Source organism: Rhamphochromis longiceps, linkage group LG6 (genome assembly GCF_057381845.1).
Source record: "Rhamphochromis longiceps isolate RC_006_pf linkage group LG6, R_longiceps_female_GT1.1, whole genome shotgun sequence".
In the NCBI taxonomy this organism is placed as follows: Eukaryota; Metazoa; Chordata; class Actinopteri; order Cichliformes; family Cichlidae; genus Rhamphochromis; species Rhamphochromis longiceps.
The window spans coordinates 26,898,769-26,922,677 of NC_140562.1; the positions used below are offsets into that span (position 1 = coordinate 26,898,769).

Below are 23,909 nucleotides of genomic sequence, written 5' to 3' on the forward strand. Positions count from 1 at the left end.
TGTATATGATAAGAAAGTTGCACACAAACTGAATTTCATAGCATTTTTATTCAGCCTATACAACACCTGAACATACTATACAATCTTCAAAGTACTCAAGAGTAAAGAGACAAACATTTAGCCACCTCATTGTTACACTACGGACGTTATACAGAAAAAAACAAACAAAAACAAACTAACACCCCCCCCAAACCTTTCAATTTTGGCATATCAATAAAAGTCCGGCTTTACAAGCTAGAGGGCATAAGGCAGTGACTTTAATAATCAATTCAGACTTTTATACACATTTCTTTCTAAGAAATCAAACATCTTCATACAGAGGGTAGTTCAGTCAGTGCAGTTTTAATAATAATTTAATAATTAATACAACAGCTGTAGAAGACATCACCTAACCTGCTTGTGTGACATGTAAACAGTCAAACCTTTGCCTGATCCCATATCTACCTTTGTATTTTTCAAAAGCCTGCTACAGCTACCTCGCTTCATGACGAGAGAAGAAGCTGAATGTGAGTGAGAGTCAGAGCAACAGACTAAATTTTAGTCAGATTAAAGACTGAACCGTCACTGGTCATTTAAATGACTTTAATAGAGTTCTGAATTAAATTTACAGGGAAAATAACTTTAAATAACTTTTTTTTTCCTTTTTAAAAAGTGTCATTTTGTAAAGGGCTAACAGTGTGATGACTCTACAGTACAATAAGGTGCCAACTAGGATTGAAAGCAATGATCCTGTCTCACTGACAGCTCAAGTGTCACAATACACCAATCATTAAACTATACAAAAAGCAAACATGTTAATTAATGTGTTATTTTTTTCCATTCCAGTTCACTAAAACAGAACTCTACAACACAGCATGAATACTGTTTCAAAAAACATACTGCCATCCAAAGGCTGTTTTTCAACCTGCAGGATGTCTGCTAGCAGAAAACCTTCATGTGATATTATTTTTGTAAATCCTGTCTATATTTTTTTTTTAAGCGTACACATCCTCAGCTGTAACATAGTTGTCTTGTAACTTACAGCATTCCCCAACATTTATCAAGTTACATTAAAATACAGCTACATAAAACACAAAATTTCTTGTAATTAACAAAAAATGAAAACATTAAAATCTTGTTTTTTAAAATTACTTTCTCCATGTGAAATATTCCTTTAGTGATGTTACATTTTTCTAGACTAGTGGAACTTTGTTTTCATTTCCAGCACAACAGAATAACAAAGGAAGAAGGAAGATCATAAGAGCTGGGTGAGCCGGATGGTTGGATTACAATGAAGATGTCGTCACATAGTTCAACGTTCCAGTAAACATTATTAGCTGTAAAAAAAAAAGACTGATTTGTCTCAGTGTTTTTGTATCAGGCGCAACATTATATGTAAAGAGACACGTATAAAGCACTCATATCAAGTACAGTAGCAAACAGACACGCAATGTTTACATCTTTAGGAGTTGTTTTGTCTCCTCTCCAAAAGACTTACCAGAAATGTGCAATACAGTATTTACATGTCTAAATATTTTTTTTTTCCTCCAACACATGCTGAACTCGTCACTGAAACTTCGCCGTTCTTTCAATAAACGCACAACACCGAGGAGCTATGGCTGAAAGTCACGTAGTGCCATATCTTTTACAATCACAATAAACTGTTTTATGAATTTAGACAGAAAAATGCGTTTGTTTTTTTAAACTTTTCTCCTGATTGCCGTAATAGTTTTACGTCAGTAAACAATGAAACTTCACTCTAAGGTAAACAGTTGTGGTGGAAGGGTAATCAGGCTAATTCATAATTTTCCCCCTACAAGTATAAATGTTTTAAAGTGAGGCTGTTACTCTTGCAGACATATGCCACATGAAGGCCTCCATGAGTACATTTTGAATTATTTGGCCTTTAACCAAAAACATTTTCAACATTAAAATGAGCTCAGCAACAACGTCAGCGACAGACTGAAAATCAACCACAGACGACGATCATGTCACGTTAATTTGACTTGAATAAGTCCACTGCTCGATTCCTCATGATGACTATTAATTAACAAAGTACTGATGACATTTCACCGCATGACAGAATAAAAACACTGTTACAAGACTACATACTCTGTCGCCTTCTCAGCTGGTTAAACTGTTAAAATGCTACAGATTTCAGCATTACCCAGGTCTCTCCCACACACTGGATTATCTCTACCTTTTTTGCTTGCATCTAATAAACCATTAGATTTTAGCACTTACACTCATAATGGCGACCAACGTGGATGAATGTGAATGGATGTGACTGCCCGTGCACAGAACAAGGCACAGTCAATAATGTCAGCTGCTACATGTTTTTACAATTATGCACCAAATATGAATTTAAATACAATATTTTACATGATGTCAGTCTTTAGTGCTGATGTTGCACAGCTGCCTCTGAGTGTTGCAATGACTGAATCTAATTTAATTCCAAGTGTACCACTAACAATGAATCGCCACTAAAGGATCACCTCATGCTCATCTTGAAGTTTCATAATGGGAGTTCACAAACCAAAGGGTGATGTCACAGCAGCTATGTCCATCTTTTATGCTGTGTTATGCTCACAAAATTGTTAAAATATGTTTTTTTCCTTTTTAAATTTTCACATATTGGCCATTATCAATGCCAAATGGTAATTTGCTGATATATCGGCCTGCAGACAAATCAGTCAGGCTCTAATACAGTAAAGTTTAAAGGGTGCACTTTGACACTTTGCAATTAATTAACATAAATAAATATGCTAATTTTGCATGTCCTACATCCCTAAAATCTTTCTATGGGGTTAATTTTTTAACAGAAACTTTATCAACTGGTCCTGGAGAAGATCACGTTATATATTTATATTAAGTTACATTTTCATCCCCATCTTTGGTCTGTGATCAGGATCAGTTAGTTTAGACAGAGCGGATAACAAAACTGGCCGTTCAGTCAGAGCTTCAGAAACATTTTTATAACAGCTTTGTGACTTTAAAGGCAGCTACACTGATTCCTAGTGTTTTAATCTCCACACTCTGCTCCTACAGCAAGCCATTGGACATGTTACTGTTCTGCCAGCGCAGACAGGTGGTCTTGGAATGCTTGTATAGGTGTGACGACTGGCTGAAGCGTTTTCCACACTTCAGACACGCGTAGGGTTTCTCTCCCGTGTGGACACGGATGTGTTTCTTGCAGTCAGTCAGGGTGAGGAAGGTTTTGCAGCAGATTTTGCAGGCGTATTTTCGTGCCCCTTCAACCACTAGGACATTGTGCTCTGAGAGAGCCTTTTTGCACTTGGACAGAACGTCTGCTGAGGCCCGGGTGAGCTGAGGGGGGAGGGAGGTGGGCCTGTTGCCACTCATCTCATACCCCCCGTTCTCATTGAGGAGCAGGGGACCCGCTAGACTTGAGGAAGAAGAGGCAGCATCCTGAAGAATCCCCCCGACTGCCTCTTCTCCTCCCATGCCAGTGGTCATTTTTGGAGCAATGCGTCTGTAGCCTGGATAACTCAGACCTGTGCCGCTGGCTCCTCCTGTCTCTCTTGAGGGCCGTCCCAGTGAATGAAGCCCCAAACTTGAGCGCTGGAATTCTAAATCAAAAGGATCCACTCCTCCACGTCCTCCTCTTGAATTTCCCCCATTTCCTCTGGGGCTTCCTAAACCATCATGCAGGGGGCGGAGGAACAGAGAATCGGCTTGCAGATTATCTCCAAAACTGCTTCTACTCTCACCACTGAGTGGACCTGATTGCAAAAGAGAGGAAGAAGCAGAGCTCGAAGTCCCAGCAGCTTCCTGCCTCAGCAGAAAGCGATGTGCTACTGCATCCCCAGTTGTTGTGTTCGGAAGGTCGTCCTCTCCGGCAACCATCCCCGAGCTGCCAGTCGCAAAATCCTTTTGGCTGAGGAAGCTGGAAATGCTGAAACCAGGTTTGCCACTCAGTCCATTATTACACCCAAAACCTCCGTTCGCACCTCCTCCTCCTATACTGCCCTTGAGGATGAGCTGAGAGCTGGGCTGGAGAAGAGAGTCGGAGCTGGGCTGGGGTTCAGAAGTGAAGCTGCGGTCGCTGCTTTCTGGGCTCAGCTCCACCTTCTCTTCGTCCTCCTGGCACCCAGGCTCGGGGCGATCACTGCCTTCGGCCTGCGATGTGACGTCGCTAATTTCATCAGCTGGCTCGGGCGAACTTAGCGGCTCACGTTTAACAACCACCTAAGAAAAGCAAGAAAAGGAAAGAAATGTTTCATCTAAGGCCAAGGGAGATAAGACCTCAAATTTTAATGTAAGAATTAATATTCACAACACTGGCTAAAGGTCTCACAGTTGGACAGAATTTTATTGTGGAAAGACTTCTCACAGAAACCTCAGAGCCAGCTCCCAAATGGGTAACACCAGATGCTCTAAAATAATCTCTTGAACAAGCCTGCTTTGCCTTACTAAGACGTTTTATTTTTTCTAGCATGTCCTTTCGAAATAAAGAATTAACATCCAACCATTTCCCCATTCTTCTGTCACAGTGCGTTGCTACTTTGTTGACCTGTGTCGTCTTAGCAGCTGTAACAGTAATTTGCAGGTTCAGGGTGGATTAAGCCATGGTGATAAATTCCTCTACAGGGAGTGCAGAATTATTAGGCAAGTTGTATTTTTGAGGAATAATTTTATTATTGAACAACAACCATGTTCTCAATGAACCCAAAAAACTCATTAATATCAAAGCTGCATGTTTTTGGAAGTAGTTTTTAGTTTTAGCTATTTTAGGGGGATATCTGTGTGTGCAGGTGACTATTACTGTGCATAATTATTAGGCAACTTAACAAAAAACAAATATATACCCATTTCAATTATTTATTTTTACCAGTGAAACCAATATAACATCTCCACATTCACAAATATACATTTCTGACATTCAAAAACAAAACAAAAACAAATCAGCGACCAATATAGCCACCTTTCTTTGCAAGGACACTCAAAAGCCTGCCATCCATGGATTCTGTCAGTGTTTTGATCTGTTCACCATCAACATTGCGTGCAGCAGCAACCACAGCCTCCCAGACACTGTTCAGAGAGGTGTACTGTTTTCCCTCCCTGTAAATCTCACATTTGATGATGGACCACAGGTTCTCAATGGGGTTCAGATCAGGTGAACAAGGTGGCCATGTCATTAGTTTTTCTTCTTTTATACCCTTTCTTGCCAGCCACGCTGTGGAGTACTTGGACGCGTGTGATGGAGCATTGTCCTGCATGAAAATCATGTTTTTCTTGAAGGATGCAGACTTCTTCCTGTACCACTGCTTGAAGAAGGTGTCTTCCAGAAACTGGCAGTAGGACTGGGAGTTGAGCTTGACTCCATCCTCAACCCGAAAAGGCCCCACAAGCTCATCTTTGATGATACCAGCCCAAACCAGTACTCCACCTCCACCTTGCTGGTGTCTGAGTCGGACTGGAGCTCTCTGCCCTTTACCAATCCAGCCACGGGCCCATCCATCTGGCCCATCAAGACTCACTCTCATTTCATCAGTCCATAAAACCTTAGAAAAAACAGTCTTGAGATATTTCTTGGCCCAGTCTTGACGTTTCAGCTTGTGTGTCTTGTTCAGTGGTGGTCGTCTTTCAGCCTTTCTTACCTTGGCCATGTCTCTGAGTATTGCACACCTTGTGCTTTTGGGCACTCCAGTGATGTTGCAGCTCTGAAATATGGCCAAACTGGTGGCAAGTGGCATCTTGGCAGCTGCACGCTTGACTTTTCTCAGTTCATGGGCAGTTATTTTGCGCCTTGGTTTTTCCACACGCTTCTTGCGACCCTGTTGACTATTTTGAATGAAACGCTTGATTGTTCGATGATCACGCTTCAGAAGCTTTGCAATTTTGAGACTGCTGCATCCCTCTGCAAGATATCTCACTATTTTTGACTTTTCTGAGCCTGTCAAGTCCTTCTTTTGACCCATTTTGCCAAAGGAAAGGACGTTGCCTAATAATTATGCACACCTGATTTAGGGTGTTGATGTCATTAGACCACACCCCTTCTCATTACAGAGTTGCACATTACCTAATATGCTTAATTGGTAGTAGGCTTTTGAGCCTATACAGCTTGGAGTTAGACAACATGCATGAACAGGATGATGTGGACAAAATACTCATTTGCCTAATAATTCTGCACTCCCTGTATATAAGTTGTAAAACAAATAAAACCTCTAATCATAAATATTTTTTTCTAACTCTAGCCTATAAATGGAAACATTTAGTGGAAAATTAACATGTTAACTTTTGCAAGAAATGGCTTCCTTGCCATTACTGCTGCTGCTGCAGAGTGGGGGGGGGGGGGGGGGTCTATACTATACTGGACAGTCTTTTCAGGCTAAAGTAGGTACTCTGCAGTACTGTGGTACAGTTTACAGTAATGAAGTGCAGGATGGGTGTTCACGATCACTGTTAGGACTGGTTATGACAGCTGAAACTCGATGGCCGAGTTGTCCCACCTGTTATACCCCTTTGAAGTCTGCTTGAACTCTTCTGCCTGGGGTGTGTGTGTGTGTTTAGTTCATGGACTGTAATGTCAATTATCTGCACATTAGTTAACGAGACCACAAAAACACTGGTCAAATTTATGTCTCTTGGATCCAAGTCGATGAGAAAAATGTAATCAAGGCTTCAGGGTAACAGTCATTAGTTTGAATGTAAGTTGATGACATTCTTTACTACCCTTCACCTGCCAATCTCCACCTTTAGACATTACACCGCCCAAAGGTTGGAGAGTGGCCACGACAGCTCATGTAACATCTGCTAATATCTCGTAAATTGCAGCAAGCAAAACCCACAAAGAGCAGTGGACCTCAGAGTCAGCACAGGTCAGCTGTCACAGTCCGTCCGCAAGGAAATCAAATCCTCAGAACAGAAATTATGTGTGACTTATTTCTAAGTGAGTCATTTTCCCCAGCTGCACTGCTACACCCGATCTTATGACTTCCCTCTTCTGTCCAATCCCTTAACCCCTGGTTGCATTAATGACAATCAAACCAACGATTTCTGTTAAGTTTGTTTACTTCATACAGACAAGCCTGAGAGGTCTGGAGAGTTTTAACTATGAAAATATTCCTGCCCACTGAAGAGACAAACCTGTAGCTTTACCTTCTGCTCCTCTTCTTCGTTCTCCTCCTCCTCTGTTCCTGATTTTATTTTCACCCCTGCTCTGCTGTCCTGCTGATCCTGGTCATCCATGTCCTCTTCTTTGTTTACTCCTTGAATTCTCCCCAAGTTCTCCTCCTCGCAGCGTCCACTATCTGACTGACTCGGCATCTGAGGGTCATCTTGGGACGCAGCTGCTAACCCAGTGATTGGAGGGTCAAGTTTAGATTCGTCCCCCATCTTGTGGGAATCCGGGGAGAGAAGTGCTCCCTCCTCCCGCTCTGCGTTCACCCCTTCTTCTCCTAACAACCCGAGGTTAGGCGCCAAAGGACGCTGTCTCTGTCTGGGTCTCTCCTCTGAAATCCCCAGCGCCAGAGAGGGCTTCCGTTTGTGGAAGCGTCGGATTGGGAAGGAGGCCCTCTGGTCAACCACCCTACTGCCAACTACATTTCCCGCCCGGTCGTCTTCCATCCCACCCAAAGCAGAGCTCACCAAGCTGAGCCCCAGCTGCTGCAGTAAGAAGGAGCGCTGCAGCTTTGAAGTGGCAGCATTTGCTGCAAGGTTAGCATTAGCTGCTAACATCGGGTTCACTGCTAAATCAGCTACTTGCTGATGCTGCTGCTGTCTGTGCCTCTGCTGCTCCTGCTGTGGGTGGTGATGGGCAGCTCTGTTGGATGAGGGGGACATGGGCAGCGTGCGCGTCGTCAGGTAGTGTTTGCAAGCCTTGACCACATTGTTGAGGTGCAGATGCGAAGCTGCGAGGAGAACATCCATGACATTGCTCTCGCCGAGCATCAGTGTTGACGTGTACATCATGTCCACGAGAGCAGCGAAGGCCTCGGCCGTCACCACCTGCAGAACGCACACAGTGGTTTCAATCACCATTAGAATGACTAAAAACACTTTTTTCGCTTTTTTGACAGCATTTTCTTTCTAACCTCGCTGTCCAGCTGGATCATGTTCATGCTAGCATCTCCCTCTGCGACAGTGAACAGCACTCTGAAGTGAGTGCTGCAGGCCGCCAGCACGGAGCGGTGGGCTTTAAAGTGTCGGCTGCCTACCACGATGACACAGTCGCAAAGCTGACCATGGACACGCTGATAGTTCAGCTGCTGGAAGATCTGCTCAAAATGGCCTGGGAAATCCATGGCCCTGCAGACAGAGGAGCAGAGGGTAGGTTAGTTATGCAGAACTACAGTCAGCAAAGATCAGGTGATCTACTGATGTCACTGCATCTGACCTATCAGCAGCGACCTGGAGCTTTTCAAGCTTCAGTGTTCTTCAACAAATTGGGAAATTCAGTTTACTGCCCCTACGTACTCTTACCCTTATCATCATAATGCCCAAACCAATAGTTCTAAGTTAATTGCTGTATTACAAGAAACAGACTGTATGTAGTTGCCAACTTGACATTATTGAGTAGCACACTGGTTGCAGCTTGCTTTTTTGACAATCCATTATGCATGAGAAAAAAAACAAAAATTAAATAAGATCAAGTTATCTTAATGGATAAAACAATTGGGGACAAAGTGATAAATCACAACATGTGTTACTACAACACTCATCACACTTCAAAATGTTAAAAAACGCTTATTTATCAAAGTAAGACAGGAGAGGATGGAGAGAGGTTAGATTTTAAAAGGTAAGGACTGCTCCGTGACATTTAACAGACTGGGAAGTTAAAGCTGAAACATAACATCCTCATTCATTTTAGACACTTTTGAACTGATACCAGATCTATACCTGATGTGTTGCTTATGTGAAGTGTATACTAACTTTTGCTATTCCAAGGTTGCATGAAAAGGCAGTGTATGGCAGGGTAATCCGGTTAATCTGTGGTACTGTGGGGATGTTTACAGTGCAGAACAGATGTGGCGTTTATGGTTACTGTAACAAGGAAACACGTAAATTTAAAGTTATGGAAAGGAGATTAATTCACTGAATTCTACCTTTATAGTGTGTAGGGGTGTCACAAATCTGCCCTGACAGCCAACAAGAGCAGAAACTCAGGTCAGCTGATCACAGCCCGAAAACAAAGAAAATTTCATTGTGCTTACAATAAAAATTACTTCCAAGTGATGCTGCACTACAAAACTAGAGATCTCACACCTACTCGAATCAAACTTGAACCCACGATTATGCTCATTTTTCTGCTTAGGTGTAGCTACATCAGCACATAGAGCGAGTTTGCATCTGAATTTGGGCTGACATAATGTTTGTACTCCCATAATATTATTTGATTTTTATATTATTAATGAAGTTAAGTTAGCTTTGCACAAAACAGCTGATAGAAATGTCCTCCAAATAGCTCATTTTCACTGCATTTCAGAGTCTGGATCCAGCACTTCAGTATTTTTTGAAACAAGTATGTTCACTTCTACTTGAGTGATGAAACTGTGCATTTTTGAGTACCTGTGGATGCAGTCTAGGATGTCTGAATGGTGATGGGGGTGAAGTTGGACCAGTTTTTGTATTTACTAGCGAACAGCCAGGATGCCGTGGTGCTGTCATTTTATTTTGGTTACTGATTACTGTGCACCAAATGTTGCGTTTTCCACTGTCTTTGCCTTCTTGCTATAAAGTCATATATTGACGAACAGGTCTAACTTTATTGAACACCGTCGTCTTTACACACAGTTAACGTCACAACTGCAATGGAACACAATAGCATGGGATGCGACTGGGTAAAATGGCACAAAAGAAGCACTCTGCTGGTGCTGTAAGTCAGAGCAGAGAGCCAGCGGTACTTTAGGTTACCTTGAAAGATCCGGAAAATGCAGGTATCGAGAGGGAGAACAGGGCCCCGATTAGCTAAAGTTAGCTGGCTTCAGCCCAACAAATAGCCCGTTAGCTAAAGTAAAAGCAGCGGCATGCGGTCACCGAGACTGGACAAAATGTCCCCTCAAGCCGAGCTGTGGATAGCTAACATTTCCGCTGCTACCTCCCGCGTCCCCCTGCGGTCGACTTCCTGACGGTTTGACCCCGAAGCGGCTTGTTTGGTTTTGGCCGTGGGAACGTAAAGCTGGCCGCGATGCACGGTGACGCGGTGTCCGTTGATCTCCAGCGGCTGCCAGGCTGAGCACACAGCCACGGCGCCAGAATAACCGTTAGAATAATATTAATGCCTCCTATCTATTGGTGAGTGGTAGCGTCATGCTGTGTTGTGTTTTCTAATATTTCCCCCGGCCGACAGACTGTTTTTCCAACCAGACTCACGGGGCGGCGCTGTACCTCTTTTTCGCGTCCATGACCTCACCCGAGGTGAAAAGCTGCAGCTTTACAGTTTCACCACAAGGCGTCGCTGCTGCACCCCCACACATAGCCAGTTAGCCAAAGATTATAAACAGCATCGAGATGGTAAATGCTTTGGCATTTTCATTTTGTTAAAGCCCGTATAAATGATAATCCAATGAACAAAGACATAGCAGAAGGAACAGTGCAGGCAAAATAAAGAAAGGCACCAGGTAAAGTATCCACAACAAAACTGGAGAAATTAGAGCAGCGGCTTGGCGAAGCGAACACGGAAGTACAGAGGAGTAAACTCTTGCCCTGCATGAAAACTCATCATGACAACAGTCATGGCCGCCTCCTGCTCGTTTGTGTGCTGCGGAGAGGAGAAAGAAGCCGATAAAGCTGTCGTCGGTGAGTCGTCCTCATTTGTTTATTATGTAGAATTTTTCACGAGGATGATGATGATGATGACACATGACTCTGGGTTGGGCTTTGTAGAGTTTATATTTCTAAAGCATTTAGGTGCACACGTGGGCACTACTGTGTTGTTGTGTCCGAGGCTCTCACGTGTGTCACTCTACAATCACATCGGTCATTGAGGTTTGATCGCATTTGAGGTTTTGATTCCCGGTGTTTCTGTCTCAATCCCACAGTCCGCTTTTCCAACGGCAGCGTCCAAAATGAAGACAAGCTGGATTTCAGCATGTTTAAAAACACAGAGGAAAGTAACCCCAGGAAAAAGACCAGGCGGATACTGGTGAGGAAGATGAGGATCTATCGTGTGTCTGCACTCTCCGGGCTATGTTGCTATACTCTGTGTTCTTCCTGGTTTCTTTTATTTAGGTTGCAGAGTCAGACAGACTGTCCTATGTGGGGCAGAACTTTGGAGTGGGGTCAATGAAGTGCAATAATCTTTGCAAGTAGGTCTTTGCTGCACATTTTGGCATGTTATGGTCACCGAGGAGGAGATTGATAAGGAGGATGTTTGGCATCTTTTTAGATATTATGTGGGCGTGTTGAACAAGCAGACCATGACGATGGAGGTGCATGAAGCTCAGCTCTTCAACATGCAACCAGTTATACCAGGTAAGAGACCTATAACATATCTGTTGCTATTTCTAACTGCCCATAAAGACCAGAAGCTGTGGAAGGAATGCTTTGTGTGCCTTCTGAGAGTCACTTTTTCTGACTTTTGTCACCAGGAGAGACAACAGACAGTGCAAAACCCCAGGACACTACTCAGACCTACAGAGAAAAGGTGCATTTGCTGCTACTGTCTGTCCATTACAAGACATCTGTGCTTAATTATGTGTAATGTGAATATCTTGTTATTACCTTTAATGTTTCCCTTTCAGGTTGACTTACTGATTGAGGCCTTTGGTACCAACAAGCAGAAGAGAGCTCTGAGCTCTCGCAGGCTGAATCAGGTGGGCAGTGAAACCCTTCAGCAAGCAGTGGCAAAGGCTGCCAACACTGTGATTGGCGAGAAGGGTCTGGAAGGTAAGCTGCACAGTGGATGCCTCTCCTAGGAGAAATCTGGAAGTTGAATGTTTCTCTCTCCAGGTTTTTTTTTCTTAACCTTCCCTCTCTGCACAGCTTTGCAGCAAGAAGTGGCTGACGCAGAGTCGCAAGGAGACCTGGCTCTGCACCTTCCCCCCTGCAATGCAAACGCAGACAAACGAGAGGACGTCTATCCATTTGATGAGCGTATCTTTTATTCCTGTGCTGGAGGAGGAATGTGTTTATGGAAATAGGAAGGCAAGGAATCCATTTGAATCCCAGATATCAAGCTGGGGTACTAGCGTATGCATGTGTTTGCAGGTTTTTATCTAGAGCCGTACCAGACTTTGTTCAGGTGACCCTTAACCGAATATGTGCAGTCTTGAGCCCAGTGGAGTTTGGTGCTTTGGAGCAGGGTGGTGCCAAAATGGCAGCACTCACCCCCGAAGAGCTGAAAAAGATGAAAGATGATGGAAGGTAGAGGCAACCAAACCTTCAGAGACATTTTATTAATGTGTTCTTGCACTTGAGGTTGATCTTGTGGTTTTTATCTTTAACCTAAAGGTGCCTGAGTATTGTGAAGCATCTAGAGAATCTGCCAACTGAAAGTGAAAACCGAGACAAAACGGCACGCTGTGCTTTCTACCTCTCTCTGCTCCTCAAACTGGCTCGGGAGAGGAATGTCACCCGCAAGTGTGAGTGAATTTTGTTAGTGTTATGATGTGGAAAGTGGCATACAAACTTTCACCATTAGAGGGTTGTAGTAATTCATGTTTGCATGTACAGTTGGGCAAGAGGAAGGCTGCCCTCGCGTCATCCAGGGCAAACTGTTTAAAACGTTCACTGTGGAGACCTTCAACAATGGCAGGTATGGTGGTTAAACACATGTAGCTAGTGAAGAAAAATGTATCTGGAATTTGATTTTGTTTCACTAAATTAATAATTTCATTAGTAATTCAAAAATTTACCAAATGCTAAACCGAGACAGGGAAGCTAAATAATATATACAGTTGTAAGAAGTTTATATACACGAATCATGAGCATGAATGTCATGGTAATTTTGGGCTTTTAATGACTTCTTTGAACTGTTCTTTTCTCAGCGTGGAATGATTGTACAGCATACACCTTTAATGATTTTAAAAACCAAGAATTAGGTGCACAAGTTTCAATTTATTTAGGATTTTCTCTAATCCACACGGGGTCAAATGTATAGATACTCACTTAAATAATTTAGTAAGTGTTGTTAAAGGTTCTACAATGTATTTTAACAAAGTTAAGACCTATTAGCTTCTCGATAGTGATCGTGATTGACTACATCTTTTAGTTTCTCTTTGCAGCATAAGAAGGGATTGTTCGATAGCACCAACTGGATTGAATAATGCAAAAGTCCAAGAAACTAATTGAAGATCTAAGGAGATCTGTAGTTTCTTGGAGACCCTCGAAAGAACTACAGATTCCAACATCATCAGTTTAAACAGCTGATTTGTCATCACTTTGCCAAAAATGTCACCCTCATATGAGAGAAGGTGAGCTAGGATAGTCAGGAACAACCCAGAAACCACCATGGCTGAAGCCTGCCATGAACTGCAAACTGCTGGAACACCAGCATTACTGTCCACAGTGAAGCACCTTTTTCATTGCCATGGACTGAGAGGGTGGCAACCAACAAAGAAGCCCCAAACACACATTAAAACTGGTTTTAGCATGAATAAAGCAGGCTAACATTAAGCCTCTGGAATTGCCTTTTAAAAAACAAAAACCCAACTCAACCCTGTTTAAATTTGTTCAGTGTGCTTTAAAGCCAGGTCTATGCCAGGAAACTAACAAATTTAAGTGAACTTTACCATTTCTACCAAAAAGAGTGGTCAAATATTCAGCCAGAATTATGCCAGAAGCTTCTTGAGGGCTGCCAAAAATCTCATTAGTACAACTTGCTAAGGGACATTAACCAAATATTAGTGGGGATGTGTGTGTATATTTGAATCTGTATGCATACTTTTGACCTGTGTGGATTTCAGAAAATCCCAAATAAATTTAAACTTGTGCACCTAATTTTTGTTTAACTATAAGTTATTAAAGGTGCGTGCTTTACTATCATTTCACTCTGGAAAGCAGTTCAAATAAGTGTTTTTTGTTTTGTTTTTTGTTTTTTAAAAATCACCAAATTATTTATGGCAGACATTCATGGCCATGATGAGTTTATGTAAACATCTGACCACAAAAGTATAGTTGTTGCTGCACTGATTCTTTTCAAAAGACACACTTTCTTTACTTTTCTGTTTAGAATCCAGAACATGGTGTCGTCGTCAATGCGGGTCAAACTAGCAGCATACTGCTTAGCTCTGCTGCTGCATATGGGTAACATGACAGCTGACCTCACATTACTGCATCGTGACCTGGGAATCACTGAGGCAAGGTAAGCAGGGGAATAAAAAGGAAGCCTTTAAAAATCGTTTCTTACATTTCATACATTGTTTAAATAAAGAGTAAAATCATTAATGAAGTCAATAATGTGGACTTAACCACAGATACTACTATCCTCCTTCTTTACTCTGTAGTTTTTGTTTAAACTGTAAACTATTGTGATTCTTGTGCTCTCCTATAGGATGACTGAAGTCGCAAAGTCAATGAGACTGACCTTGGTGAAACCAGCCCGAGGCAAGGGTGATAACATTGAACTGCAAGATGACAGCAGACTGGCCGCCCTTGTTCTGCCTCTGATCAAATACGATCACTTCACTGAGAGACGGAAACGCAAAAAGATGCACTGAGGACGCGAAGGAGAACCGAGAACCGGACAGAAAGAAATGAATATCAAACAAATGGCTGCATTAAACAAGGCTTGTTTGTTAATGCTTTTGTAGACAAAGTGAACTTCAAGGCGTATGTGACACACTTACATTTAAAGATAGAAAAAAAAAAAAAAAAAAAAAAAAGACTAAAGAGCTGTAAACAAATTCTAGATGACAGAACATCTAGCAGGAACGTATAGGCACGTTTGTAGACATCACATGTTGCACACTACATATCTTCCCCTTCTCTGAGTGTGTGGACAGGATATCTGGATAACTGCCTCTCTCTTCTGTCTGCTGGTCTTTTTTTTGCTTTTGATTTATTTTTTACAAATGCAGACAAATTAAATAAGCTGTTACAAAAGCTAAACTGTCGTCAGACAATAGTGGATGGTTGTGAGATTATATTTCAGCAAATGCGAACCCTCTTCTGAAACCGAAACCTACTCAAATGTGATTGGTTGGTCGAACTTAAGTGCAGGTGGACTACAAATGGAACTATAAAGCTTAGACTACCAACAGTTTTTTTTGCATAATCATATGCAGACATCTGTTTAGTTTTCTGTGCAGCATGTTGACAGGATCTGAAATAATGAGATGTCTCAAAAGCTGAAGTGCATTAAGTTTTAAAAACCATAGAGGACATTACGCAAGAAGAGACCCGCCAACAAACAGGACAGAAAGAGACAGAATCTTAATTTTGGCTTAATTGCATAAAAGCCCTCACGCTATGAATACACCTTCCCTCGCTACAGCATCCCTTAAATAGTCAACCAAGGCACAGCTTTACTTTGACCCACTGTAAAAGCCACCATTTCTGAAGCCTTTGACTCCTGCTAGGATTTAGAAATGTGCACTTCCTAACCAGCGAGTCCCTATAAGCAAAAATAAGACTACCAAACAAGTCTGCAGTAAATGAGCTAATGATAAACTAGGCAAAGCTCTAGTCTCAAACAGATTCCAAAGAAGTATGAATGTCTTGTACTCCAGCTTCGGTTTTCAATAGCCCACGTTTTATGAGTACAGTAGCATTTTAATCGTAGAAGTACAAAAGTCTAATTTCAGATTTTCAAAATCTTCTTCCACCTTAATAAAAATGAGGGTGGATGGCTCCTTTAATGTTTCAGTTGCCGTCTCCAGCTACTTGGACAATTAACCGAACCCTTATTTTGACAGTCAGTGCCCCACGTGTATGGTTTACAGCAGTTAAGGTGCAACCCGATGCTGACCTCCTGACCCTGGCTATCATATTGGCTTGTAAGTTCTTGCCAGTATTCACAGGATGCTGCAAAACATGCTGCCGCTGTGGCAACCACTTTCCACAGTTGCGCTGATCCTGGTGGTCACGGAAATTCCAAGTCCAGAGGGATACTGGGATGAAGAGAGACCAGCAGGGGAGCTGGCCAGTGGGCGAGGAGGAGGGTTTTCCATAACCCAGGGGGGAACAGATGTACAGCTATGAAATGAAGAGAGAAAGGGTAAACAGCAATTGGGAGGTGCCCTTTAAGATTATTTTTCACCCCACCCCGATTTGTTTTTTTTTTTTTAAACCATTTTCATCTTCAGCAGTTCCTGAGGGAAATAACCTTTAAGCTGCACACCATTTTTTATGTCACTAGCTAGCTGTCACTGACTGTTATACAATTCTGAGTAAACGGTGAATTTTTAGAGCTTTTTCTTCTCATAAAAACCTGCTTCATTCAAAAACGTTGCTATTAGAGTAAACTGTAGCAGTACATGTATGGGTCCAGCCCAGCAAAGCTAATAAATAGAGAGGGAATGTGATTAAGAAAAACAACCACTGCTCTCCACTGAGGTAATAAAACCAGTAAAAGAACTGCAGTGTGGTGGGACGCACTACCAACACGGTAAAGAACCAAGGACTAAAGCCTCTAAGGAGCCAAACCCCAAACACAGAACTCAAGTTAATAAGATGAGGCAGCAGCAACTGATTCAAGCGGTATCCTGATATTTAGATGGCCTGCCTTAGTACTTCTCCAAGTACACCATCTTCTAACCTCTGAGGTTGGGCTCTAGGTCTTGAACTGGGGGATCATTTCACATGTAAGGAAAATGTGATCACTACACCACGAAGCCACTGCTTTCCTACTAAAAGCAATGACCTCAAAAAGTTCTTTAAGTTAACCTGCAGATCTGAGTAATTTTTTACTCAGATCACTTACTATTTATTAGTAATTTATTAGACACTGCACAGACAGCAGAAGCGATAGAAAGTGACGACACTAATTCCACTGATGGTCTACTGCAGGGGTCTCCAACTCCAGGCCTCGAGGGCCGGTGTCCTGCAGGTTTTAGATGTGTCCTTGATCCAACACAGCTGATTCAAATGGCTAAATTACCTCCTCAGCTTGTGTTGAAGTTCTCCAGAGGCTGGTAATGAACTAATCATTTGATTCAGGTGTGTTGATCTAAAACCTGCAGGACACCGGCCCTTGAGGCCTGGAGTTGGAGACCCCTGGTCTACTGAATGTCTGCCAGTTTTTAATGGGCCTACTGATTACCTGTCATCATGCCTGAGAATGCTATTGTTCCGCAGCACACAGCTCTCATTGCCAGGATCCATATGTAGCAACGCTTTTCTGTTGTCACGGTGACCCTGGAACAAGATGTTGTCATGGACAACACCTTTAACTGGCCCTAGCACGGCAATCCCACAGCCTTGTGAGGGTTGGACACGATTGCGCATTACCTGAAGACAAAAAAATTATTAAAAACTCAAATGTAATAAAGTTATGGTTAATATAAAAGTAAACAGCTACAATATGCAGGTCTAATAGTAGGTTTGGAGATCTTCAGTCCATCCCACCTTGATATCGGCAGTTCCACAGACCTGGATTCCACATCCACGGTTCCCAACAACATCATTCTCCACAATCTGCCCATTACCACTGAAACTGACACCATAGCCACTGTTTTCATAGATGCCATTACCACGAAGCTCCACTCTGCAGTCTTTCTCCACCGCAACACCACCTCGACCATTTTCCAGAATGCAGTTTGTAGCAAGTCGGGTCAGCTGACTGCTTTGCAGCACGGCAATGCCAAGGCCACGGTTACAGTTTATCAGGTTAGCGAAAACATTCAGGGCCTCAGTGCTCTTCACATACAGACCAACTGCTATAGGAAGGGACAAACAGATGGAGAAATGACAAACAGTCTTTCATTCTCCCGTTCTATCGGCATTTGATGAAACAGATCAATTTAGTACCTCCATTGTAGCTCATGCAGTTGCTCTCCACCAGGGCCACGCTAATAGAGCGGCGAGCAGAGTGGCGCTCATCTTCACTGTCCAGGTCACTGTCCCAGGCAAACAGTTCACCTTCTTCATTAAAGTTCTCCTGCCCTTCACGTCCCTCTCCTTCTACACCCCTCCTGTCTGCACCGCCTCCTTCTCCAGCGATTCCTTCCTGCCCAGGCCAGTTTCCCTCCCTGACCTCAATGTTCTCTGGGTCCTTCCTGCAGAACACTGCCAGCCCATACATACAGTTATGGATGATGTAGTTGCTTAGGAGCTGTGGGAGGCTGGATGACATAACCCACACACCGCAGCCTTTGTTACCTGAAGGAGTCAGAGAAAGAGGGAACTGAAACTGTTCTGAGTCAGGGGTGTTGAAAATGAGCTATTAAACACAATGAAGCCTCTAAGAGATAAATAATACATACAAAAAACCTGGTTTCCCTCAATAAGTCCACGTCCTCTCTCTCCCACCACAACACCATCTGAGTAGCCGTAACAAATGTAGTTGTTCCGTAAGATAGGGTCGCCGCCTCTGCGGATATCCACACCGCCCCATTGGTTCTCTCGAATTACATTCTCTGGAATTAAAATTAGTTATTATCTGTGTACATTAGTGGAGAAACACAAAGAAGCCATTTGTCAATTTGTGTGTTCATCTGGATAAGACAATGGAGCAGATCCACTGACACACCTGTTATCGTTCCTCTGCCGTTCTCATTTATAGCAATCCCTGCAGCCTGGCCCTGGAAGATGTGATTCCCACTGAGAAAGAAAGAAAAAAAAGGGGGGGATAAAAGTTCCCACGGAGCAAATGATGAATAGGAGAACAGAAAAGTGGTGTCAAAAGAAAAAAAAAAAAGAAGCTAGCTCTGCTGTAGGCTTTCTACAAAAATCCAGATTTCTATCTTTTTAAACAATTCCAGTCTCAAGATAAACACGAACACAGTGAATAATATCCAAATTAATTGCTTGCAGACTCCAACCTACCTTACCACGGGATTTCCACTGAAGAGAATATATACCCCAGCTTCTTTGTTGTTGTAAATCTGATTGCTTCGAATTGAACCTTTTCCATTTCCAAGGACAACAACCCCAGAGCGCAAACCACTGTGTATTTTGTTGCACTGTGGATTAATAGTTGATAATGGATAAAAAGACTGAGGAAATTAGTTTCATCTGGAAAGCCTGAATAGATCATTTCTGGAAATCATAAATATTCATACTCTGGGTCTGTCTGTTTTATGCATCTTAAGCTCTTAAGTTGAGTAAGTTAGAAAAGTAATGAACAAAAATCTCCTCATCCATGATATCTGGACATGCTGCTGAAAGGCTCTGGGACATGCTATCACAGGAAATTTTTTGTTTGCTTGCATCTTTAAAAAGTTGGAATCCAATCAGCAATTGTGTGGCATTTACCACAATGGTTGGGTTAGCCCCCTTTCGGATATCCAGCCCTGCCTCCCCGTTCGAGTGAATGTTGTTTTCTGCTATGAGGCCCTGAGCAGAGAGGCGCAGAAACACGCCTGACGCACGACATTCGCAGACCTCGTTTCTCAGCATTACGATCTGAAGCAGGAGAGATAGAAAAGGAAGGTGATCAAGTAGCAACTTGAATAGGACACTGATGCTAAATTACTAATGATACGAGCTACTTTAACTTGATATGTTTCCCAAATACACACAATACACAATCGCAGATGCATGCCATTTGTATGAAGCAAAGTTACTAGGAACATTATTAACTGTGGAGTTTTGGATGCAGCGCACGGCGTAGTTCAGGCTACGAAAAACATTCTCCTCCAGTCGAGCTTGTCCATAATTGGACAAATGCACACCGCCCTTCCCGTCCCTGAAGAGGCATCGTCTGAGGATGCAGCCAAGTGTCGATGCTGCCAACATGTGAGCCTCCGGGTCTCTGTCTAATTCCTGCTGTAGGGTGAGAGGGTCAGGGATCATAGAAGGGGGATCTGGGGAAGAGGAAAGTGGAAGAGAGCCATCTGGCCGGGGGTTGAGCAAATGTGATAGGCCATGATGGTCACATGGGATTTTGTACTCCAGTGTAAACTGCTTTTTGGTGTTGTTGGCCCCCCACTCGTCTCTGTTCTCCTCTCCCTCACTGCGCTCACCATCACTCCAGCCATCTTCAATCACTGTCCTCTGACATACCGCATCTACCCCTGTTCTCCTCTTCCAGTCACCTATGGTTATGCTCTCCTTTTTAACATTAGCACCTGGAGGTTGATGTCCACCAGTGGAGGCAGCCGGATGTCCTTTGGGAGAACCATTATGCTCAGATAGGCCACATGATGAGAACGTCCTAGCCAGAGCTGCCAAATGTTTACAAGCCCAGTTCCTTTCTGAGACCGGGGGACCTTCCACAGTCACTGAAGCTGTGTCACTTCCTGAGAAGTCACAGCTGTCAAATAAACTCAGGACAACTCCCAGCAAGTGTGCAGAGCTGCCCTGGGAGAAGGAGCAAAATCGAGCCTGGCAGGTTCCTGGCCCGCGGATTTGCAGCTGAGCCCCCTCAAAGTTGCAGTTATCTAGTTGGACATGTCCCCAGGATGTCTAGAGGAGAGCAAGACAGAAAGAAACAAAGAAATATAATTAGATTCTATTTTCTCTTGTGTTTATAGGAGTGTATAGACAAGGCCAATCTGACTCTGAGACTCTTAGGAAACAAGCTGCACCTTGTAGACAACCGTGGAGAACCAGGGTGGCATGAACACCAGATTACACAGCCTGGCAGTAGGGCACTGCTGTTCCATACACACTAGGAGGGCCACCTCGCCCAGTCGGCCTAACCCAACCAGCTCCACCGGTACTTTCAGCGCTACCTCAGCCTGCTCCTCATACACCCCTGGATGGAGCACCACTCGGTCGTAAGGCCCCACCACCCCAAGGGCTCCGCGCAGGGTCTCAAACTCACATCCCGGCCCCACGTGCCAAACCCTGCGATCTTTCCGACGACGGAAGAAGAGAAGGCAGGCGGAGGACTGGAGCTCTGGACCATTTTGAGTCCAGGTGCGGGTGGCAAGGGCATGTTGTTTCAGGGCCTCTCTCCACGAAGGGGGCTCCAGATGAGGTTGACTAGGCCAGTTGGGATGTCGGCACTCAGGGCAGCCCAGGCAGAGCTGTCTCCAGCGGGTGTTATCCAGAGAGAGGATGAGCTCTCGCCAGGCACGGCACACCTGGCAGCAGCGGCCCAGGTCAGGGAGAGGGAGATAGGCTAAGATAACCCTCCACAGCTCCACGGGGAGGCTGCCCACCTCCATGGCAGCAGAGACGCCGGCTGGTTAGCACCGCGATGGGAGGGATACCTGGAGACAGACACACGTGCACACGCACGCGCATTTCAAGGCAACAGGAAGCGCAAACCGTTACACAACAATATTACCCAACAGGATATTCAACTGCGTTTCGTTTTTAATATTCGCACATCAACACCAAATGGCGCCACGACCAGCGTTAATTTTAGCCGAAAAACAAAATACAGCGAAAACTAGATATGAATTATGTAATCTCACTGTTCATTTTGCGTAGCGGTAAACGATATCTCCACTAAGGGCCTGTAATATTGCCCTGAAAGTTTGCTACAGTTAAACGCGGTTAGCTAGCGGCGTAACTAACGCTAGCCCAAACGTCCTTACCTTTTACCAGTTTGCCATAGTCAACACATGTCGGCTCGACGTTTAGACAAGCCATCTATCCGGCGTTGCATGCCTGCGACACTGACTTTGTCCTCGCATCCTCCGGAGTTCACAGCTATCATAATTACTGCAGATGTACCATCGAAATAAATGGAGTTCAGACGATTGCTTACAGTTTACAGCAAGAAACCCAAGATCCCCATCTTCCGCTTCCCAAAAGTGGGCGTTTACTTCAGCTCCCCCTTGGTGCATCCAAGGGGAAGCTGAAGTATAGGGAAGAACGTTAACTAGTTAGACCCCAAATTCAGAGCCGGGCCAAGGTTTTATGGTGCCTTAAGTGGAATTTAATTTGGTGCCCCCCCCCCGCTAATCCCACCTCAGCACCCCAATATTAACTATATATTATCAATTAAAAAAATCCTTTGTGCATTCTTCATTTACCAAAACTATTATCATTACTTTCTAGTGCACTGGAGAGAAATAACAACAAAAAAACAAAAACCCAGCAACCTGACAGTGTATTTTTTTTTAAACATACTAACTGTTTTAATTGTTGTTGAAATGTGCAAAATGACAGAACAATCATAAGGAATTTAACATAGGCCTAAATATGATTATTTGTTATGCAACGATGCAAGTTTTAAAACAGAACAAATTAAACAGAAAGCTAGCAGTAGGTTACCAACCATAATGCCTGTGGTTTCCATTGCCTAAACTCAACACACCTTTAGCTAATTCTGTTACAGTATTGTCAGTGGGCCTCTTTAACAATAGGCCTATTCTGGCAGTCTGTGAGAAATATTGCTTTAGGTTTTATTATCAGTTATCAAAATAAATAGTGAAGCAAATGTGAGACTAAATGCGTTTTTCTTTCCTAAAACAGTAAAAGACAGCATTTATTAAGTTATCATTTGTTACCTAACCAGTTACATACTGGCTAATATATATAAAATTAGCAGTTATTGAGAAGAGGATGAAGAAATTTTCTTTTTTTTTTCTTTTTTCTTTGCGTTGTATACTGGTGTGAATGGCATATCATGTGACACGGGCATGATGTTTTACTTTGTTTGAGTCTGGAGTGTGGAGTTTTGGTCACTCTGAACTTGCATGGCTTCTCTGTTTATGAGATATTTGCACACTGAGCGGACAAAAACTGAACTGTTAACAAATAGGTTCTCTCTAATTAATGGATGTTTTTCTGGTAGCTTCTGGCTGCACAGAATGTGAGTAAAGGGTTAGCATGAGGATGAAAGGACTTAATACAGTAAGTACATTATTTATTTCCACTCAAAAGTAGAAAAACCTTTCATTTTTTCTTTCTGAATGTATAGGCAGTTTCTATTAATATAGGTTAATGAAAGTAAAGTTCTCTCTCTGTTGATGTAAGCCATTGTAGCTCATCCACCAGTCTCTTTCTCTCTCATGTGTTAGATGCTTTTTTTTATTTGATAAGTTACAGTTTGGACTGGTGTTTACATCACTGGATAGACTATCACAATACACAACCAAAATAACAGTGAAGCAGTCCATTGTCAATATCAAAATCCAGTGCCAATGCTATGGCAGAGAGGCCTGCAACTCTGCCACAAAAGCAGCACTTTCCTTCCCACAGCAGTGCTTTGTTGCTGATTAATGCACCATTCAAAATCCATTCTCTCCTAATTTAACAGTCCTTCACAGCTTATAGAATAAGTATTAGCATGGAAAAAACGGAAGTCCATTATATTCATGTAAGAGATCACATCCCGAAGAGGTGAGAGTCCAGTCTTGTCTGCACAATCACATGGCTTGCCCTACCTCATCTAGCCTGCAGATGTCACTGTTGAAACATTTTGATCAGAACCTCAACCACAAATAGACATTTTATTTAATAAATTATTCTGACATGTGGTAAATATTAATTTCAGTCAGTTACCCTGTTGACATTTAATATTGCTCTTGTCTTTAGAAAGATTACCACTTTTAATGCCCTTCCATCTGCCACCAATCTGTTACATCATTTACTGTCTTTCATTTCATAACTCTAAATCAATAATGTGGTTCTTATGTATACCCCAGAATCTCTTGCAAATCTCTTCACCTTTGTAAGCTATTAAATTCAGCTTCTTATCAGGATGATGGCTCCAGTCAAACTGTAAAGCATTCAGGACTCTGGGGCTTTTATTGTGAAAGATAAGGACACGAGCACATGGTAGCTTCATCGTGTTTCTCGGGTCTGCTTTGGCCCACTTATTAACCAATCAGCGTTCAGCCTATGCCAAACTATTCCTTGTTGGATTTCAAAAGAACGGCACGGGAGCACGCTTGTGTAAGCTGAATACCCGTCTCCATAGGCTCTACATACATATGGAAACGGACAAAACTGTGGTATCATAACAT

General features: G+C 43.0%; 3 protein-coding genes across 5 annotated transcripts; 1 reads left to right on the top strand and 2 right to left on the bottom strand.

Annotated features, from left to right (window-relative positions):
* Positions 1–29: 29 nt before the first annotated feature.
* zbtb5 (zinc finger and BTB domain containing 5) lies at positions 30–10,416 on the bottom strand. 3 transcript variants are annotated; one of them, XM_085409968.1, is made up of 4 exons: positions 8,875–9,165; positions 8,037–8,250; positions 7,090–7,950; positions 30–4,188 (listed from the first exon to the last, which is right to left on the bottom strand). In XM_085409968.1, the coding sequence occupies exons 2-4, from the start codon at positions 8,244–8,246 to the stop codon at positions 3,022–3,024; spliced, it is 2,238 nt and encodes a 745-aa protein (XP_085266094.1). In that variant the 5' UTR covers positions 8,247–8,250; positions 8,875–9,165; the 3' UTR covers positions 30–3,021. The 3 variants fall into 3 exon arrangements, with proteins under 3 accessions (XP_085266094.1, XP_085266093.1, XP_085266095.1); XM_085409967.1 differs by lacking the exon at positions 8,875–9,165 and adding an exon at positions 9,856–10,416 and having other exon boundaries at positions 32–4,188; XM_085409969.1 differs by lacking the exon at positions 8,875–9,165 and adding an exon at positions 9,856–10,416 and having other exon boundaries at positions 36–4,188; positions 7,102–7,950.
* Positions 10,417–10,515: 99 nt separating this feature from the next.
* On the top strand, positions 10,516–14,991 carry polr1e (RNA polymerase I subunit E). The gene is made up of 12 exons (XM_085409970.1): positions 10,516–10,740; positions 10,983–11,086; positions 11,173–11,249; positions 11,330–11,415; positions 11,532–11,587; positions 11,685–11,829; positions 11,926–12,036; positions 12,210–12,306; positions 12,394–12,524; positions 12,616–12,697; positions 14,114–14,245; positions 14,435–14,991. Exons 1-12 carry the CDS (start codon positions 10,665–10,667, stop codon positions 14,598–14,600), a joined length of 1,263 nt encoding a protein of 420 aa, XP_085266096.1. The 5' UTR covers positions 10,516–10,664; the 3' UTR covers positions 14,601–14,991.
* Positions 14,992–15,143: 152 nt separating this feature from the next.
* Positions 15,144–21,764, bottom strand: fbxo10 (F-box protein 10). Its single transcript, XM_085409965.1, has 11 exons — positions 21,531–21,764; positions 20,571–21,200; positions 19,624–20,448; positions 19,297–19,446; positions 18,868–19,004; positions 18,572–18,642; positions 18,306–18,458; positions 17,851–18,201; positions 17,449–17,759; positions 17,144–17,331; positions 15,144–16,077 (listed from the first exon to the last, which is right to left on the bottom strand). The coding sequence occupies exons 2-11, from the start codon at positions 21,153–21,155 to the stop codon at positions 15,897–15,899; spliced, it is 2,952 nt and encodes a 983-aa protein (XP_085266091.1). The 5' UTR covers positions 21,156–21,200; positions 21,531–21,764; the 3' UTR covers positions 15,144–15,896.
* Positions 21,765–23,909: the final 2,145 nt, after the last annotated feature.

What these genes read in the sequence shown, in the direction of transcription:
- polr1e (XM_085409970.1), top strand. Translation starts at nt 10,665, where the DNA reads ATGACAACAGTCATGGCCGCCTCCTGCTCGTTTGTGTGCTGCGGAGAG. An exon ending in CATGCAACCAGTTATACCAG is followed by an intron (nt 11,416 to 11,531) that starts GTAAGAGACCTA and finishes TTTTGTCACCAG; the next exon opens with GAGAGACAACAGACAGTGCA. An exon ending in GAGGAATGTCACCCGCAAGT is followed by an intron (nt 12,525 to 12,615) that starts GTGAGTGAATTT and finishes TTGCATGTACAG; the next exon opens with TTGGGCAAGAGGAAGGCTGC.
- fbxo10 (XM_085409965.1), bottom strand. Translation starts at nt 21,155, where the DNA reads ATGGAGGTGGGCAGCCTCCCCGTGGAGCTGTGGAGGGTTATCTTAGCC. An exon ending in TCTCCACGGTTGTCTACAAG is followed by an intron (nt 20,449 to 20,570) that starts GTGCAGCTTGTT and finishes GCTCTCCTCTAG; the next exon opens with ACATCCTGGGGACATGTCCA. An exon ending in CTGCATGAGCTACAATGGAG is followed by an intron (nt 17,760 to 17,850) that starts GTACTAAATTGA and finishes CCCTTCCTATAG; the next exon opens with CAGTTGGTCTGTATGTGAAG.
- zbtb5 (XM_085409968.1), bottom strand. Translation starts at nt 8,246, where the DNA reads ATGGATTTCCCAGGCCATTTTGAGCAGATCTTCCAGCAGCTGAACTAT. An exon ending in TGATCCAGCTGGACAGCGAG is followed by an intron (nt 7,951 to 8,036) that starts GTTAGAAAGAAA and finishes TGCGTTCTGCAG; the next exon opens with GTGGTGACGGCCGAGGCCTT. An exon ending in AGCAGAAGGTAAAGCTACAG is followed by an intron (nt 4,189 to 7,089) that starts GTTTGTCTCTTC and finishes TGCTTTTCTTAG; the next exon opens with GTGGTTGTTAAACGTGAGCC.